The sequence below is a fragment of the Acomys russatus genome, chromosome 13 (assembly GCF_903995435.1).
Source record: "Acomys russatus chromosome 13, mAcoRus1.1, whole genome shotgun sequence".
In the NCBI taxonomy this organism is placed as follows: Eukaryota; Metazoa; Chordata; class Mammalia; order Rodentia; family Muridae; genus Acomys; species Acomys russatus.
In genome coordinates, this window is record NC_067149.1 from 51,970,643 (window position 1) to 51,990,980 (window position 20,338).

The 20,338-nt window shown below is 45.1% G+C and overlaps 2 protein-coding genes across 2 annotated transcripts in view; both read left to right on the top strand.

The window, feature by feature from the left end:
• The window catches only part of LOC127197686 (anoctamin-2-like), a 69,883-nt gene extending 63,580 nt beyond the window's left edge, over window positions 1–6,303 (top strand). The window contains exons 4-5 of the mRNA XM_051155657.1: window positions 3,436–3,547; window positions 6,186–6,303. Coding sequence (XP_051011614.1) covers window positions 3,436–3,547; window positions 6,186–6,303 — 230 coding nt within the window. The remainder of the gene's footprint in view (window positions 1–3,435; window positions 3,548–6,185) is intronic.
• Window positions 6,304–6,388: 85 nt separating this feature from the next.
• Window positions 6,389–20,338, top strand: part of LOC127196862 (anoctamin-2-like) — a 44,319-nt gene continuing 30,369 nt past the window's right edge. The window contains exons 1-2 of the mRNA XM_051154604.1: window positions 6,389–6,476; window positions 15,032–15,177. Of these exons, the coding sequence (XP_051010561.1) occupies window positions 6,397–6,476; window positions 15,032–15,177 (226 nt within the window). The 5' untranslated portion in view covers window positions 6,389–6,396. The remainder of the gene's footprint in view (window positions 6,477–15,031; window positions 15,178–20,338) is intronic.

Genomic DNA, 20,338 nt, shown 5'->3' on the forward strand with positions numbered 1-20,338 from the left:
ACACCAATAGCATAGCTCTAAGCTCAACAATTAAAAAATGCTTTGGTTTTGAGTCAGTGTCTCACTATGTAGCCCTAGATAGCCTGGAATTCACTATGTAGACCAGGCTTATCTCAAACTCATAGAGATTCTCTTGTCTCTGCCTCTTGAGTGCTAGGGTTAAATATGTGTGTTACCATGTGCATCTATAATGTGTATGTCATTAATTCACTCATGTGACCCACAGAATACCCATCTCTGTCTCTTAGGTGAGATAAGTATTGCCATCATCATATCTGAAGGAGAAGGAAATAAGTGGACATAGTGGTACAGGCCCAAAAGTTCAGTATGAAAGAGGCAAAGGTGGGAAATTAGAGGTTTGAGGCCATCCTAGACTATACCTTGAATTGCAGACCACCCTGAGCTAAAAAGTGAGGCCATGTCTCAAAAAGCAAATAACAAAATGCCAAATGTAATTATGTCCTAAACAAAGCTTTAAGCAACCAAACATGTACAAAAATAAAGCAATAAGAAAAGAGTAATGCTATCCTCTATCTCATCAAGTTTTCCTCTCAGCCTAATTTTCCCTACAGAGGCTGTGTCTTAGGGAAGTGGAACAGATGTTCTTGTGTGCCCTGTGTATCCATATGAGTCACCTTCCTGCTGACTTTTACATAGTTCCTATTCAAATTGAAAGCTTGTGATAACTCTGTCTGGACACACTCTGGTTGCATATAGTTCCACAGAAGGTGTCAGTGCCTCTGTGACCTATGACATTGTCTTAGTCACTGTCCTATTGCTGTGGGGATAAAGCATGACCAAAGCATCTTATAAAAGAAAGCATTTAATTGAGGGCTTGCTTACAATTTTAGAGGGTTATCAACGATTATCAGACATGGTGCTGGGGTTTACCATCATGAGCCACAGGGAGCTGTGAGGGGAGTCAGGGCTGGACCAGATGTGGCCTTTAGAAACCTCAAATCCCATTCCCAATGGTGCATCTCTTCCCACAAGGCCATACTTTGTAATCCTTTTGAAACAATTTCATTGACTAGGGACCAAGCATCCAAAATACAAGCCTATGAGGGAATTCTCCTTCAAACCACTGGAAACATAAACCTGTTATGGACACATTTATTTGTGTATCTTGTCTCCTCTTGCTTTCCCACTATTCCATCTTATCATGTGTCCTCACAAAATACCTGTTCCCATTTTTTGATGTTTGGAAATCTGTTAAGGATGCATGAACAATCAGCTACAGCCACATTAGTGTTAATTTTTGAAGGGCATTGATATAGGTAGTTAATATAGGAAGATATTAAGTTCATATAAGAAAACAGAAAAAAAAATGACGCCAACTGAAGACATCTGGAAAAATATCTGGGAGGGGATTTAGCCTGAGAATTGAAGAATGCAAGGACTTGTTCATGGAGAGAGGGGTCAGGGAAGGGCACGCCAGAGGAGAGAGCAGGGTCTCAGTTCAAATATTCCTATGCAGGCTGTGTATATGCAAATCTGATGCATCCTGTGTGTGGTCCTGGCACTGCACCCTGGGATCAGCACAATTTTATACTTGCCATTCTATGTGATGCAAGCTTAGTCCTGACCCTTAAGAACATGGCCATGTGCTGTGATTCTAATGTTTATGCCCCCCTACTCCTCCAAATTCATCTGCTGAAACCATGTCTTAATTAGAGCTTCTGTTGCTATGATGAAACACTATGGCCAAAAACAACTTGTGGATGAACAGGCTTATTTGCCTTACATCATCATTAATCACCAAAGGAAGTCAGGACAGGAACTCAGGCCTGGCAGGAACATGGTGGCAGGAGCTGATTCAGATGGTGGGATGCTACTTACTGAGTCTTGCTCAGCCTGCTTTCTCAGAGAATCCAGGAGCACCAGCCCAGGGATGGCACCACCCACAATGGTCTGGTCCCTCTCCCTTCAATCACTAGTTAAGAAAATACCATACAGGCTGGCCTACAACCCGATCTTATGGAAGCATTTCCTTAACCGAAATTCCCTCCTCTCAGATTAATTTAGCTTGTGTTAAGTTGACATAAAACTATCCAGCACAAATCCTAATCACTGAGGTGACAGTGTTAGGTGGGACATTTGAGAAGAGATGGTTTAGGTCATGAAGCAGGGGCTTTATTAGTGAACTTAGGAAGAGACCCCAGGAGATAATGACCTCTCCCACCATAGTGGGGCACAGCAATGAGGTACCTTCTGTGGAGGAGAAACCAGGCCCTTCTGGGAGGAGATTGAGCCTGAGTGTTGAAGAATGCAAGGGTTTTCAGATAAGGAGAGGGTCAGGGAAGGGCATGGACTCTCCCTTGATCTCGTCTTTCAAGCTTCCAGAATTTTAAGAAATAGGTTTCTGGTTGTTTTGTAATCTGACTAGCTCATGACACTTCATCTGACAGCATAAATGGATTAACAATACCCTGTTCCCTCTTTCACCCAAGTCATTTGTTTGCCAGTCTGTGGGGTCTCCACCGAAGCGTGCCACACACTTCTCACAGGAGTCTCTCAGCATCTTCAGTCTTCTGAGGATGCCAGAGAGGCAATGGCCAGTCTTCTCTAGTCCTACTAAAGATGCTGACCAGGTTCCCTGCCGGGACATGACAGAATACACTGGGGCTGTGACATGTGGGTTTGAGGCACAGGCTCAGCCACGCCTTTTCCTCTTCGCCTTTTTTGGTGACCTCTCATCATTTGAGCGAATGATTGGGGGCATCTCAGTCCCTTCCGGAGCTTACAAACAAATGCCTTCCTGGTAAAAACGGAGGAGGGGATAAAGAAGCTAGTTCAGATGCTCTATCAACTCTTAAGCCCCTTTGGCCAGAAACTTCTGCTTGAGTGCAGTTTTATGGAAGTTGTATTACATAAAGACTGGCTGACTTCCCCTGGACCAGGGAATAGTGGGGACCACAAGCTCTCCTTGCTCAAGCTCTTCTTTGTGGAGTTCAGAATAATTCCACTCCCTGAGAGGGCAGCAGAAAGAGCAAGGTGGAGGGAGGTCTTATGCACCCTTGACCCTGTGTAACCCCAGATTAACTCATAGAGTGTTTGGTGTCTCCCCGATGAGCCCACTCAGTTCTCATGTGCCAGAGAGGCAGGTCACCGGTTTACTGCTCCAAAGTTGGAACTTAGAGACAATGACTCATTGTCAAAGTCAAAGCTCTTACCTCTGGGCTGGAGAGACTGTTCACCAGGTAAGAGCACACGCTACTCTCGCAGAGAACTGGAGTTTGGTTTTTAAGCATTTACAGCAAGCACATGATTTACAAACTCTTGCAACTCCAGCTCCAAGGGATCGAGTGGCCTCTTCTGCCTTCTGACAGTACCTGCACTCACAGATGCACCCCCAGACACACACACTCTCAAAAGCAAAAGAAAAGAAGGAAACCCTCCCGTCTCATTCTCGCTGCTTTTTTTCTTCCCTTGCAGAGGTCCCGAAGACGGAACAGACCTTTGAAGAACGCTTGATCCTCAAAGCTTTCTTGCTAAAGTTTGTCAATGCCTACTCCCCCATCTTCTATGTGGCCTTTTTCAAGGGGAGGTGAGTGTAGCAGTAGCATCCTTGGTAAAGCAATTCACCCAGTTCCCTTCTGACTGGCTCTTCCACTATCAGGATAATCAAGGTTCTTCTGCCCATTGTCACATCCCACCTTCACCCCTCTTTTCCCTTGGCTGGGATGAACTATCAACCCATCTGGTTGTCTGTGAAGAAATGAATTGGCATCCTCAGAATCAAACCTGCAGCAACTACTCAAGAGTCTGAGCCACGATCCTGAAGTGAGAATCTTAAAAGAGTTAGTGCCTTTGAGAATGAGATACAAGAGGACTGAGGGTGAAGCCAGAGGCTCCGCGGTTTGCGCAGTGCCAGCTGGTGCTGACGATATGGATTTGATAGAGGCTTCTGTCCTTCAGATGAAAGGCACTGTCCTTCACAAGACTGCTCTTACTTCATACACCAGCCACAGCTCTGGGCCACTCAGGACAATTGCATTTCCAACCCTATGGCTGTGAATTCCAGGGTTCTCGCTGCCTCCTCTAATTCTATAATTTGCTGGAACAACTCAGAATTTGAGAATGTGCAATATTCACATTCACGGTCTTATTATAGTTAAAGGGGGGAGAAATCCAAAAACAGCAAAGAGGAGCGACTCACACAGTCTCAGAGCATCCTGATACTGACGTGGCCAAGGCCTGGGGACGCATGGCCCTCCTGGAACATCCATGTGCTTCAGCCAAGCCCCTCTGAGATCTCTATGCTTAGGCATGCTTTATTGAATCATTTGATTGTATGGTGAGATTAAGCTCAGACTCTTGTTTCCTTCCCCCACTGAGGACAGACTGCTCTTCACTGGCTCAAATCCCAACCTGTATGGTTTATCCCTGGCATCACCTGTCCTCATCCTGAACAATCTCACTAGCATAGATGTAGGAAATAGTCCCAGGAGCCCACAATCAATAACAAAGATGCTCGTTTAAGAGTGGAAATTCTAAGCATTTGGCGTTTCTTCCCAAGAACTATTGACTAGGGTGCAGGGATGCTTTCTGTTTGATGTTGGTTTTCTTTTTTTCTTTTGAGACAGAACCTCACTATGAAGCCTAGGCTATCCTCAAACCCTTTATATAGCTCAGACTTGATGTCAATTTATGGTCTGCTGGCCTCAGCATCCCAAGCGCTAGGATCACAAATGTTCCACTCACACACCCAGTTAAAATGTCTTTATTTTACAATAGATTTGGATGTAAAACTGGTTCTAATAGACACGTGTGTGTGTGTGTGTGTGTGTGTGTGTGTGTGTGTGTGTGTGTGTGTGGCAGGTCAGGCCACATGGCTACTAACAAGGAAATTTCCTGCCAGATTTGAAGCAATTGTATCAGGTCCAGTTCCTTGGAGCCAAAAGCATATGCAGTACCACAAAGAATGTTCATTATCCATGTATGATTTTTTGGTAGATGTGTTTGTAACCCCCAAACCCAAACCCCTTCAAAAACCTCTGATTTTAGCTCTTCTGAAATTATACTATCAAAGATACTGCACAAATTAATGAATATAAACCTTACTGGTATTCTTATCTAGAGTTCATAGCCAAGGCAAATTACATACACATGGTATTGCAAACAGAATGGTCCCAACTCAGTGGTACACTGGAAGGGATAGTCTTGGCAGTGGCAGTGATCAGTGATAAATGACACAATAAGAAATATAGGAAAAGTATTGGGTGGGGGATGGGCATGAGGTCCAGCAGTACAATATCTGTCTAGCACATGCAGAGCCCTAGGGTCAATACCCAGCATGGAAAACAAAGAAAGGAAGGGAAGAGAAGGGAAGGGGGTGGGGGGAGGAAGAGGAAAGGCTGCAATATTATCAGACACAACAAGATTTCACAGAAAAAAAATCTCAGCCGCACTGAACGGATGGGTAAGTAGAGTTTCAAGTGGTGCACATTTCAAGAAAGTGGGGCCCCTGTTATTGCCTGCCTGGCTCTGCGGTTGGTTTTCACCTCATTTATTCTGCCACTGCCCCAGTCTTCTCATCCCTCCATAAAATACATCCTCTTCAGAAGAGAAATCGAGTGGGCTGCTTCCCTTCTTTTGAATATTTTCAGTAGAAAGGAAAAGATGCCTTCTTTTCTGAAGGAAGGGTGCCTGTACCTTCAGTAGGACTCACTCTCAATTTCCTGACAAATCATAAGCCTTTACCAAAGAGCTGCACATTCAGTCTTTGACACCAGTAGAGGGGGGAAAGTACTCAGAAGTCACACACACACATATACATGTGCGTATGTGCACAAGCACGCACATGCATGTGTACACACACATGCACGCACACATGCACACACACATGCATACACACATGCACACATGTGCGAGCGTGCGTACACACACACACACACACACACACACACACACACACACACACACACACACCCTAGCCCCTTACCACATTCAGCCTTATCCTTTGGCCAGCTATCCCTCTATCCCCAGAAACATGGTTTCATTAAGAACTGAACCTTAAGTATTATAGCTACCTGCTAGCGGATAATGGGTGTAAACTGTCCTTGTGTGATTTGGGACCTCCCTAGCCAGTTCATTCAAAGAGGGCCCTGAGTAACAGCCATTTTATGCGGAAGGTGGCCTTGGCACCATCTTCCTCTGACTCTGGGCACACATTTTTCTTTCAGGTTTGTGGGCAGACCTGGAAGCTACGTCTATGTGTTCGATGGCTACCGCATGGAAGAGGCAAGTACAGCATCCGGCAGTCATGCCTGGCTAGCAGTTTGTAGGATGCCAGTGGTGTAGCCCCGTTCTTACCCCATCACAGTTGTATTCATTTCTCTGACTGCTCCTGTCTCTCTCTGCCCGCTCCTGCAGTGTGCTCCAGGAGGCTGCCTCATGGAGCTGTGCATCCAGCTCAGCATCATCATGTTGGGGAAGCAGCTGATCCAGAACAACATCTTTGAGATTGGCGTCCCGTACGTAATGATCAGTTTTCACAGCCTGCCCCCTTTGCACAGAACTTCAGCATCCACTCCCCTCTCTGTGTACCTGGAACTGCCTTCTCCTCACTTTGTTTCCCAATTTGGGCTAAGATGCTCATGTCTCAGAAAGATTTACCACTTGCTGAACTATACATAGAAATAAAGGGCAGAGATAAGAGATAACTCAGACCCCAAAACATATAATACTTTTGATATACTTCTCCCCCATATTGGGTAAGTAGGAGGGTACAGGCAGGGTGCGAAGATGACGAGGAAAGTCTGATGGAGTCATTTAAGAAATTCTGGCAACAAAATGCAGAATGCAGGATCTTAGAAGGGGAATCATGAATACCTGGGAAAGTCCCCAGCTTTATGCATATTTTATAGATTGAAATGGTTATGAAACTGAACACTTTATTGATAGCTACTAAAGTGGGAACAAAACAAAACATGCAAACAAATAAAAAATCTAACTAGAAGTCCAGAAATATGAAATACCCTATCTTTCCCTTCTAGTCCTTTGGATTTTTTCCTTTGTTTTTATTGTATGTATGTATGTATATATGTGTGTATGTATGTGTGTATGTATGTGTGTGTATGTATGTATGTATGTATGTGTGTATGTGTGTATGCATGTATGTTGTATATGTTGGTATGTACAGATTTACATGTGTGTGAGTGCATGTAGAGATGTACATGTGTGCCAGTGTATGTGGAGATCAGGGGAAACCTGTTTCTCAGAAGCTCTCCATCTTGTTTCTGAGACAGGGTCTCTTGCTGGCCTGGAATTCCCCAGGTAGGCGAGGATGGCTTGTCAGAAAGTGTGAGGAATCTGCCAGTCTCTTCTTCCCCAGTGCTGCTATTAGAAGCTGCTGTACTTGTCTTTTAATGTCAGATCTGGGGATTGAACTTGGTCCTCTTGCTTTATCAGCAGAGCGTCTACCAAGCCCTCCCTCCTAGTTCTTTGTAGTTCAAAGAGGAATCTGTTCCAGGGCTATTTTTAGCCAGCTTAGTGTCACAGAGCTAGGTGTCAGAGGTGAGCAGGGATAATTATTTTTTAAAAAGATTTATTTATTTATTATGTATATAGTGCTCTGCCTGCATGTACATCTCCAGGCCAGAAGGGGGCATTAAATCACATTATAGATGGTTGTGGAGCCACCATTGTGGTTGCTGGGAATTGAATTCAGGACCTCTGGAAGAACAGTCAGTGCTTTTAACCTCTGAGCCATCTCTCCAGCCCCAAGGGATAATTCTGATAGGCTGGGCCAGTTCTCTTGAACACTTACAAACTGACTATGCTCTTGCTGGACACCATGCCCTTGCAGTGGTCAGACAGTCCTCAGAGGATAGGTCAAGATCTTGGGAGTCTGTCTCCGTGCTGGAGTTGTATCATGCACATTATGCTGCTAAGAAATCTTCCAGGAAAGAAAAGCTGGTTGATCTCCATCTTCCCAGCTGAATTTGCACATTTGCTACCCAAGATTCCTAATGGCAACCCTTGGAACTCCCTCTGGCTAGTTTAAGCAGCAAAGGAATCCATTTAAGTATAAAGTGGCCACTGGAATGTTCTTCAGGAGCAGAGATTCAGACTCTGAACAACAAGACCAGGAATGACTTAATACACACACTTCACAAGACTTAAGGGAATGCCTCTGGTGCCACTCCAGGGTTCCTGTGCCTTAGATATGGAGGGGGAAGTATATATGTGAAATGGCTCTCAGAGATTAGATTTAGGTAAAAAAAAATATTCTCCATATGACTGAGTGCTCACTATGTAATACAAATGCCATCAGAACTTTGAAAGTCAGTAGTCCAAATGTCAAGCTTCAAAGGCAGCAGGGTTTCCTCTAGTGTGTGCCTGTGCCACCACTGCCTCTCGGAGGGTGGTCTGTCATTATTTTCTTTGAAGAACCTGTTTCCTTTCTGAACAAACAGCACATTCACTCTGGTCTTACCTCAAGCACCTCATGACCTAGAGGTGCTACAATGGAGGAGCTAAATCTCCAAGGTGGCATTACTCCTGCCAAGGCCTTTGGGACATGAAAGGAGATGCCAATGGCAAGGGCTAGATCATTTGTTCAAAAGTGTGAATGGCACCCAGTCATGGGTTCGATGGATTGAATAGGCATAGTAGAAAAAAAATAAGCCAGCCTTTCCCCCCATATAAATATCACATCAAAGCCATCTGTTTCTATGTATTTAGGAGATCTGTCACTCTTAAAAAGGTCCCGAGGTTTCTCATTGTCCTTTGAGACACCTTTATAGAGATAAAGTTCTAAGGGGGAACACTTAGCTTCTTGGGAAGAAAACCTTTTTCAGGAGGAACCCCAATAAGAGCACACAGGGATGTGAATCATCAGTATTATTGCAGAATGTTGACATGCCGGTCTTCTACATGGATTTCACCATTGTGCTGCCTAGATTTACATCAACTCAACACAAACTACAGTCATCTGAAGGTAGGAAACCTCAACTGAGAAGATGCTTCCCTAAGACCCAATGCTGAATGGTTATTACTATTTAATATTGATTTATTCTTTTAATAAATCAACAGTTACTTCTTTAACCAGCTTTATAAAATAACCACACAGAGAGACTAGGATCCATTTAATTAGCCTCAAGTACAATGCTGTACAATAATTACTCCATCCTAAACCTCCAAACTAGTATAGTTTCCTCTAATTCAGATTTCCCACATTATGCTTGCTTTTTACTCATACCTTAGGTCTGGTTCATTTCTCCTGATTTTCTCAGTCCTTTCCACATGCATTCTTCCTCTACTTCCTGCTCTTTCTCCTCCACTCACTGGACCAGGATGCCCCATCCTATTCTTTGTTATTGCTCAGCATTGACTAGTTGGTGTTTATTGGCAATACAGAGAACAAATGGTGACATTTTTACACAAACTCAAGATAGGAGGTATTTAGAGTAAACATCACAATACAATGTCTGGATTGAAACCAGATAGTGGAGTAGAGAAATCAGCATTTAAAAGAACCAGCGTAAATTGTACACAGTCCACACGAACATTATGCCAACAATCAGGTTATGAGCCAGCCTGTAGAACATTTTCATAATTAATGATTGGTATGAGAGGGCCCACACCCTTGGGGGTAGGGCCACCACTGGGCTAGTGTCCTGGGTGCAATAGGAAGGCAGACTGAAAGCCATGATGAGCAAGCCAGTAGGTAGCACCCCTCCATGGTCTCTGCATCAGCTCCTGCCTCCAGGTTCCTGCCCTGTTTAAGTTCCTGTCCTGACTTCCTTTAATGATGACCAATGCTGTGGAAGTGTAAGTTGAATAAATCTTTCCTCCCAATTTGCTTTTTGGTCATGTTAGTGTTGCAAAAATAGAAATAGAAACTTTAACTAAGATAACCATTCACACTCTATTCATTAGGTAGAACACTCAAACATTTTTCTGTTCACATACTGAGACAAACTTATGTGGCACTTCTAGGTGCTTTTTCCTAGAGGAGGAATAATAAGAACATCAGTGTCTGAGTGGTCCATCCCATCTCTCTGCTTAAATAAGCTTCTAGTTATCAATAAGACTGCATCCTTGAGAAATTCGGGCCTTGAAGTTTCATTTTATACCTATTTTCTGACTAACAGTCATTCAGTGATAGTCAATTAAAGCTAGAGAAACAGATGTGTTTTGTTCTGTAGGCACACAGCATCTTAGAAACAGCATTTGTTGTGGACCAACATACGTACAGATGATGCTGAAGCCGCATCTGGTCCCTTTGAAGAGATGCATCCAAGCTCTCCAGCACAGCCATCTAGGAAAGTCTTCGTGTCCATCAAACATCTGGAGAAGACACCTGCCTTTCTAGGGTGTTGACGTTCTCTTTTGGATGGAACTGTAGACATCTTACAGACATGGTTGCCCACGGTTCCATTCCTGGACATCTCATCTACCACTTAGCACATTATTTCTGGATTCAGAGGCCTTTAAGAATTTAAGTGAGTCAACATCCCAGGCATATGCCTAACAGTGTGTTGGCATGCTCTGTGTCCATCAGTTCCATCAGCTTACCGACAGATGAAAACACACATGCTGGCCTTCCCTGAGAAATTAATGTTCTTGTTTATGCTTATTGCATATGTGTTTGAAAGTATGCCTCACTTTAATCAATGGCAACTGTGTAATAATTCACAATGGTGTGTGCCAAGTCCCTTCGCTAAGTCTCACTGTGTCTCTTGATGAACGTGGTGTCATTATAGTCATCCGTGAGGTAGGTACCTTGCAAGCCTAGGGCTCTATGGAGCTCTCTCCTGCTGAGTGGACTGGTCTCTACATATTCCACATGGAAATCGCTGTGCTTCAAAGCATGCTTCCCCATTCCAGCTCGAGGTGCTGGGGACTGAACTCAGGTTTTCATGCATGCTGGGCCCGTGCCTGACGAGCTAGATCCCAGCCCTCTGACTTTAGCGTCCAGTCTGCTAGAGGATACTCATGGTCTCCTGGCATGATGGCATAGGCAACTTCAAGCGTGTCAATCAGAGATTCTGCCGCAGTGCCCAAAGTTCTCCATCATCATAAAGGTTGTGTTTTGAGCTTGGTAAGATGAAATCACTATGTTTATGATTAATGGATCTTTCACTTACCACTCAAGATTATACTTGGTAAGACAGAACTCAGATCCCAAATACCTGGCAGTGTCCTGGCAGTGGGGTGTAGCTGGGAAACATAAAATAAGCCATTTTAAAAAAGGAATCTTTCCTACTTAAAAGAACAATGGTAATGGAGTCTGACAGTGAGAGGGGAGTCATGTGTGTTAAAAATTATACCTGATCGTATTCAGTCGCTTTTGTGGAGTTAAATATAAGAGCCAGCAGATCTGTTGTGTTATATTCACCATGTGACCTTCAGAAAGTTATTGTACAAGGATTTGCCTCCATTATGTTGTGTAATGAAAACTGGCTTGGAAGGAATGCTTAGCTGTCTAGAAAATGTGGACACCAGAAAAAGGAAGAATCATTTTAGGGGGTTCCAGGTAGCCAAGTTATTGCTGTGTGTCATGGGCTTCCATGGTTTTTGAGCAAGTTCACAAATGTGACTGACAGGACCCGGCTCAGAAGTGCTGCTTTTTTCTTCTGTCTTGTGCCTGAGGGCTTTTGGTTCACAGCTTGTCTGTTCCTTACTCCAGCACCAATGCCCAACTTTTCCCCATAGGAATTAAATAAGAACCTAGCAGGCTAGACATAGTGTCAAAAAAAACAGAGGCAGGTTGGGAAATCAGGTGGTTGATTATACTAAATAAAAATAAATGACAATATAATAATGAGTAGTTGTCTCTTTAGCCCAGCAGCTGCTTCTAATAGCAATTTTCTAACATTCTTACATAAAAACATACTGCTTTTTCAGTGGGTAAGATAGGTGACGCTAATAACCTTTCTACAAAACTTCGACATTCTCATTAGACCGTGTGTGTCTGCCCTGAAGGAAGCAATGCAACACTCCTTGGATGGTAGCATTGCCATCCAATCTTTGCTTACTTGTGATGAACTTTGAAATTTCTTCCCGTGTTTACTCATGCAGTTTTTTCCATATTAATCATTTTTAAGTCTACACACTTAACTTTAATCTTTATTATTCCTAGAGATGAAAGATGAACACCCAGAAGTGAGTTACTATGGATAGCTAATAATGGTATGAAACAATCCAGCCAAAAAGTGACATAATTAGGCAATCAATGCATTATTTCTTACCCAAGCCTTTCTGTCCAAGATCTGAGTTCTCTCTGTGAAGAAGGAATGTACTGTAATCCCTGGAGAGTCATCTTCAGTGCCCCAGTAGTAGTGCGGGCTTTTCTCCTTAACAGTAAATAATCAGAGACTGAATGACAGTGGAAAAGGAGGTAAGTTTCTTCAGTGTTGGGCTCTACCCAAGGCCAAGCTTAGAGACTTTCTGATGGCATCCCATGAAGTCTGCCTGTGCACGGAGCAGGTGCCCCGGAAGCCATAAAGGAAGTCTTACACTTTCTCCAGTTGTCTGGAGGCCCCATCCCCACCTCTCTTGCTAGGCCTGGTTCAGAAACCACCTCAGAGATGAGCAAGCTCTATGAGAACAGCCATGGTGATAGGCAAATTCCTGCTTGTGAGGTCTGGCTTCAGACCTGACACAGTTGTGACAGATGCTTTCGAGTGAGAAGCCAGGTGGTTTTATGCATCACTGCCCGGAGTGATGCTTACAAACAGTTGTTTCAAAAAATAAAAAGCTTCAGACATGGTGCTCATCATGGAGTGACATAGCCTTGGCCATTTATCTTCTGTGTCCATTAGCAGGGTTTCCCTCACCTGCGATTGTCTCACCTTTTCAAAGATGCAAAACAGATTTTGGTCATATCTGTATTGTGTCTCTGAAATAACACACCCATCATAACTCTGACACAATTGCATATTGAAGTTAGCTTCTGTGTACACTGAAGCAAAACTATAAATGGACCTTTAATCATCCAGGTGGTTGGAGTGTATGTGTGTGTGTGTGTATGTGGGAATGTGTGTGTGTATATGTGTGTGTGTATGTGGGAATGTGTGTGTGTGTGTTTTGTGTGAATAGAGAAATGCCCATTTCTCCCCCTGCCTTATTTTTGCTATTTTGAGGATGGAACCCCAGACCTGGCACGTGTCACATAAGCACTCTATTAACCTTTCCTGCTCATTTACCCTTCTCCCTCTCCCTCCTCTCCTTTATTCCCTCCAATTTTCCTGTCTTCTCTTCTTAAGTCTCTCCTTTTTTTAAATACAAAATCTCATTGTACAGCCCAGGCTGGCCTGGAACTCATTCTAATCTTGCCTCAGTCTCCAGGTATTGGGGTCACAGGTGTGTCCCTGGAACAGCTCTTCCACACATGAAAGCCTCGCCTGGACATACTTGGAGATGAAGAGAACAGCAAACAAATCCTTCCACATAAAACCTCTCCCCGTCATTGTTCTTACTAATATCCAGACCATATCCCCCAAGTAAATGTCACTTACTCTTGGATACAACATATAAAAATTTTATAAGTGCTCCACTTTTCTGTATAGGTTGATACACATAACATAGCACCATTTCTATCTGGAGACATCACAGGAGGGCTACCCCCTCAGATACAGGGATGTCTTACTAGGAACCTAAGTCTGAGGAAAAACCTCAAACTTCCTCAGGAATCAGCAGAGGCATCAGTGGCTATGTCGTCATCTTTGGCCCATGTAGGGCAAGGCTCTGCCTGTTTCCTCAGCGAGGCCAACACACAAGAGCCATCTGTGGAACTGTCTGCAGCCCAGGTCCCTAAGCAGGAGGCCCCACAGATCACACAGTTTGGGTGCAAGGCCATGGAGTCATGTTGCATTGGCAGTGGAAAAATTCAGAGGTTTCCAGAGAGTTCCCGAGACTTGTCATTAAAGGAGGACATGAAACAAAAAATAGCAGATGCAAAGGATAGGGCGGGGGTAACATCAAAGGAATTATTTTAATGAGAGAATACATTGTAAGGTCAGAATCATAGTTTGATGTTTTCCAAAGCGCCATCTGTATGCTATACAACTTGCAGGATCCCTTTTAAACCCTGGTCTGGCGATAGACTTCCTTTATTCATTTGGTTACTGGTCACTGATATCCAGCAGAAACTTCTGGAAGCAGCCAGCTCTTGAGAGCTATGTGTAGATTTACACAGCACCCCACTCCCCCACCCTTTTCTGAGCCAATCCGTGCTTATAAGACCTTTGAGGCCCCTCCCTCTTCTTGCTTTGCCTCCTCTGCTGCACAGTGTCATAGTTTCCCTTCTGCATCCTGTGTCTGCTCTCTCCTTGTGCACTTAAGGTCCCTGTCCCCACCCCAGCCCTAGCCCTTAAGTTCTGAAACTCTAGGGCCTGCTTGCTAACCTTATGCCTGTCCGTAGTCACAGCCATTACCAGGCCATCTGCTGTTCTTTCCATGACACCCTCCAGTCTCTCTGCCTAGAGCACAGACTAGCTTTTGACCCATGGCACAATACAGCTGTCTGCACAGTGGACACTGGCCCCCTACACCCAACAGCACTGGAATTCTCTTAGAGCTGAAGTCAGGTTCAGAAGGAAGCCATGTTTGTTCTGGTGGTAGGAGGTGGTTAATGGACTACCTGGGTCATTTGGGTGCGGTCATTAGGGGTCACTCACTGTTCCTTAAACACAGCTGCGACCCATTACTGGTCCCAGCCTAGGAATTCCTGTTCCTGCTAACGCCTAAGATTTTGACTTCTGGGTCATGGCTGTTCATGCTGGAGTCAGAGTGGCTTTGATTACCTCTATAAGATTGGCACAAGATTTAAAGTGGCAGGACCCACTGTGGCAGCAGTATGTCTTGCAGGCGGGTGGCTGTTGTAGGCTGTGGGGGTGATAAACTCTCTCCTCTGGCAGCATGTGGAGGGTAGTTCCTTTATTATGTTAGTAAAAGACCCCCTTGGTTGCCGCCTCAGGATGACTTCCTTGCCTGGACTTAGTCTCTTCCTCCACTTCTGCTGAAATAACCCTGCCCCCCCCCCCAAAGATGGTTAGTGACTACTCCATTTGTCTTGCAGGAAGCTAAAGAAACTCTTTCGGAAGCTGAAAGATGAGACTGAACCTGGAGAAAGTGACCCTGAGCACTCAAAACGTCCAGAGCAGTGGGACCTGGACTACAGCCTAGAGCCATACACTGGGCTGACTCCGGAGTACATGGAAATGAGTGAGAGCCTTTCTCCCCTTTCCCTGGGGCCAGGTTCAAAGGGGGCTGTGGGAGGAGCCAGGCAATGACCAGGCAGCCTCATGTACTCACCCCCCTCCCCTCCCCGCCCTCCAGGGTTTCACAAGCCCAGGATGGTGGCCTTGTCTCCGCATCATTTCTGTTCATAAAATGCTCATTCTCTGGAGCTCCTTCCTGCAGTTTCCATCCTCTACCAAGCTAACAGAGCAACAGGGAACTCTGTGATTTAAGATCATCATTTCCACACAGGAAAATTAAGGCAGTCCTGGGACACTCAGGCTAGGGATCTATAGTCTTTAAAAGGGGGAGCACAGGAAAAACCCACACTTACCTTGAGGGGCTGGGTTTAATGGCAGCTTTCCCACAAAGGTCTAGGGTGTTTAACAGAGGGGGGGAGGGGTGTGACATCCTAGCAGCGAAGCCTCTGGTTGTTTTCCTTAATTGAGGAGGGCAGGAGCATGGGTCAGTGCAGGCTGATCATTTCACACATGCAATGTGTTCCCCAGCGTGTGTTTTCCAGCTTAGATCAGCTGTCTTCAACTCTTGGCCATGCCAGAGTAACCCCCATTTTCTCTCACTTGGGACTAACAAATTAATAGCACTGGATCCCACAGACCAAGAGCCACAGGCCACAGAGGCTCCTCTTCCGGTCCTATTCCAATGCTCTAATACAGCTTACACGTTCCTGTCTCCTCACGAAGCGTGGTTTCATCAAGATACACTTGCTCAAGTATGAATAGTTAATCAAAAATATATTCACTATCTGATTATTGGTTTATTTTAACACAACCTACCAAGCTACAGGTGATGTGTGGAATTACCCTTTCGCTGAGTGCAAGCCCCTCAGGATACAGAACTGTCAATGAGCAGCAGGCTTTAGATTCCTGGCCCTCTTGTGCACTTGTGGTTCCAACCTGTGGAGCTGAGTGTTCCAGGCTCGTTTCTAGCCTTGCTGTACACAGTGCTTCTTCAGCGATGTCTCCCAGGCCAATTCTTCTTCCTTCTGGGTGGGATCATAACCTGTGTGCATTATGTTAGGGGCCCACACTAATGGCATCTGACTGCGTTATTGCTCACAGACCTGCTCTTCAGCATACTCAGCCTATTAGGGTCTATAGCGTAGTGGGGAGGGACTGTGGCTCACTCATCTTCAGATGCCGCAGGGTCCAGCAGATTTCCTGGCATGACAGGGACTCAGTGTGTATAATAATGTATGAGTGCCGGGATGAATGACTTAATGAGCATCCTTGCTAATTACTGACTTCTTTGTTAATATTTGTTGTAATAACTTTAAAGAGGCAAATGAACGTTCATTTTTAGACATGGGTTTGGTTGGAGGTGGGTGAGTATTCTTTGCTATAGTTTCCTTTTCTAGATATAAGGTTGAATTATAGACCTGTAAGGTTTCCTTTGGCTTTATCAGCGATAAGAGCAAAGAGCACACTGCAAGGGAGAGTATTGACAAGTGCGAACAGCCTCCTGGTCGTGAGCAACTGTCGTTGACAAGGGAAAGCAATCTGTATGAATAGTTTTGGGGTGGTGAGATTTCTGTTGGAGACCTGGGATTAGCAGAAAATCCTGAGGCTGGACAAGTTCCCATCTCACAAGAGGCTGGAGAGAAATAATTATAAAATATTGGTCATTTAAGTGACTGACTGCTTTTTTTAAAGTATATTTTATTAATTTATTCATATTACATCTCAGTTGTTATCCCATCCCCTGTATCTTCCCATTCCTCCCTCCCTCCCATTCTCCCCTTACTACCCTCCTGTATGACTGTGATTGAGGGGGACCTCCTCCCCCTGTATATGCTCATAGGGTATCAAGTCTCTTCTTGGTAGCCTGCTATCCTTCCTCTGAGTGCCACCAGGCCTCCCCATCGAGGGGACGTGGTCAAATATGGGGCACCAGAGTACATGTGAAGGTCAGACCCCACTCTCCACTCAACTGTGGAGAATGCCCTGTCCATTGGCTAGATCTGGGTAGGTGTTTGAAGTTTACTGCATGTATTGTCCTTGGCTGGTGCCATAGTTTGAGCAGGAAGTGACTGACTCTTTATTTCCCTTGAAGGCCACAGGTACACAAAGGTCCTAAGGTCAGGGAGGAAGTGAAGAAGCACAAGCGGACACATTTAAACATTCACTTATTTTTGGAGCACCCAACTATTCCCTTCCAACCTCAGATTCAGTTATCTGCCCCCAGACCTTTCCCCAGCATCTCCAACCTCAATTCAAATGTTGAGATTCTGAGGCCATTGCTATGAGCCTAACATGAGTTTTCTTCAGCATTTGCAAGGCCATTAGAGAAAAGCTCACTTTTCCTAATCCCAAGCTTAAATCCTGTTAAACTCTAAAAATGAGGGAAAGCATTGGGAGTTTGTAAGGTTGTTGTCATTATTTTTTAACTTAGAGTGAAATTCAGAAGGTATTTTGAAAGGCCACTGGCTGCCAGTCTCTCTTGATCTCTGGAAATGCCCACCAAAGCCTGCAGCTTAGGGGAAGTGCAAGAGTTCTCTGACCTCAGACACCAGGGCTTCAGAGGGCTGCAGCCACATCTGAGTTGTCTCATCACATTGCTACCTTTGGACCCCTGGGCTTTATGGAGGAATAGCATCTTATGCCACAACCATTAGTGGTGTGGCCAAAGGCACAGAAGGCAAAGCCCAGGCTTAGGATGTCCCCGCAGGATAGGTTTGCCTTCCGATCCCTAAATGCCAACTAAAAACATAGTAACAGTGAAAAACAGAAAGGAGGCTTATTCTTTCTGTGGCCACACTGAGAAGAGAAACAGATACAAGGTCCAGTTAGCAGATTTGTTAGGAGCCGAGCCCAGACCTTGGCAACCCTGTTGGGAGTTTACTATGCCAGAAGCATAGACAAACACATTTGTATCTTATCATAATGTCAGATTTTATTTAACGGAATAACAATACACTCACACAGTATAGTGGTTTCTGTAGCAGCAGCTTTCAGACGGTCCCATTTCCTTAGGTAACCCTGACTAGGGGTAACACAGATTTTTTTTATTCTAATATTTTTAAAGTGTTCATTTTAGTGTATGTATGTGTATGTGCTTGTGTGTGAAGGGTATACCTGTGCCATGGCATATATGTGAGATCAAAAGGCAAGCTCAGTTGTGGGTCCTTGACTTCCTCCTTGCTTTTGAGGCAGGATCTCTCTTGTTCTTTGCTGCGATGCTGAATATTCCAGGAAGACTTGTGATGAGCTTTTGGGCATCCACCTGCCTACACATACTGGGGGCTGATGATGCCACAGTGCTAGATGCATACCTTTTTTGGGGGGTCCAGGTGAGAGAATTACAGACCTTTCCTTAGTCTGTTGTGTCTTTGGAAGATGCTCCTGTTATGATCTATGTGGCCTGTTATGATGATGTGGCAGCAAGCGGGGGGTGGGGGGTGGGGTGGGGAGTGGGGGCAGGTGTGGGTAACATGGCGGGCCCATGCCAAAGTGTACCTCCTTGAAGAATTATGCACACAAAATATCTGGTATCAAGAGGGCTTCTTGTGGGAAGGGAGGAGCCAGGGCAGAGAGGGAGAGAAAGGGAAAAAGAAGCAGCAGGAAGGGCGGGGAGAGGAGGAGGGGAGAGAGGAGCAAGGGATCTGGGGGTAAAGGGCAATCCTTAACCATCTCCCCCACCCTCCACACACACACCCCAACACACACCAAATGACTTAAGCAATTGTGAGGACCCTGAAGTCAGGCCAGTTGAATGGCCCACAACTACTGCACATCTTGGCCTCCTATGGCTAGGGCTTTCTATCCTACAGGATTGGCTTGCCACAGCTGTTGGTCTTTTTGTTCTTTGATCTTGTCATTGCATTGTTCAAGAGCACACCTAGCTTCTCACTCTTCCGTGGCCAACTTTGTTCCTCTTGCTCCCTGAATCCCCCAAGACTTTTTTTCAGCCATACCTGCAAAGCTGGTTTTATGTGTCTGGCTCTGTGAAGTGTCCTGTCTCTTCATATTAGAGGCTCCTTAACCCATAGGATTTCTGAGGCACTGGTTCTAAACTATAGGTTCCCAATGGTTTAAAAAAAAAAAAATTCACAGGCCTTCCCAAGAACAAGACTTCCTCGATGTACAGAGCGTTGCCTATAGCCTCTCACAGCATGGATATGGAGAACATTGCAAGTAATCCTGTGAAGGAGACTCTGACAAAGAGGGTATCTGTCTATGTCCTTCATGCCACAGGCACCTCACATGGCAGGACCGCTGCTGGCCAACCCTCCAGTATTTATGGGCTGATAATCCAGTGGGTGGATTATCAAGAGAGTGTTATCTTTGACTCTCCCCCACCCACCCTTTCTTTTCTTTTTTCTTTCTTTTTCTTTTCTTTTTTTTTTTTTTTTTTTTTTTGCCTCCTTCTCCTCCTCTCCTTTCAGATCCTCCCCTTCACTCTGCCTGCTCCCCTCCCCCACCCCAGGCTATTATTCCCTCCTTCCCAGAGTAAGCCAGGGGAAACAAGAGAAGGTGTAATGTGAGCCCATCCATGTGCATGTGCGCCTATGTGGCAGCTCTGGGAAACAGCTAGAATGCCCAAGCCAGCAGAAGTCTCAACTTCCTAGGAAGTAATAGTTTCTGCCATTCCTCTGCCTGGCTGAGAAACCTGGTGACAATCTCGCCATTCTTTGACCTCTGATTCCTCCTCACCCTTGTCCTTGAAGCAAGGTCCATCACCTCTTGCATCTTTCTCTGATCGCTGATGGCCCAGTGAGCAACCTCCCTCCTTGGTGCTTTCCCAGAGTGTTATGTGTGGGTGTGCGGGTGGGAGTAAGGGTCTAGCTCTGCCTCTCCCTAGGAGTGTAGCCTTGGGCCTCCATCTCTCTGGGCCTTTCTTCCTCCCTAACACAGGAAGTTAAACCAGAGGATGCATTTTTTCCAGGTGGGACACAACCCAGCTGCCATTGATGATCAAAGCTGATGGTGCAATGTGTCAGAAGCGGTGCGTGCCTAACGTTTGGGGAATACGATATAGCCGGGTTTGTGTGCTCTTGCTTTCTGAGGAGGCTGCTTCCTGCCCTTTTTGGGAAGAAATATCCTAGTGCCATGAAGAGTTTCAAACTACTGGGCGGTGTCTCCACGTTCCTTTATGATTCTGGGGTCACCCTTTACGCATAATGCTA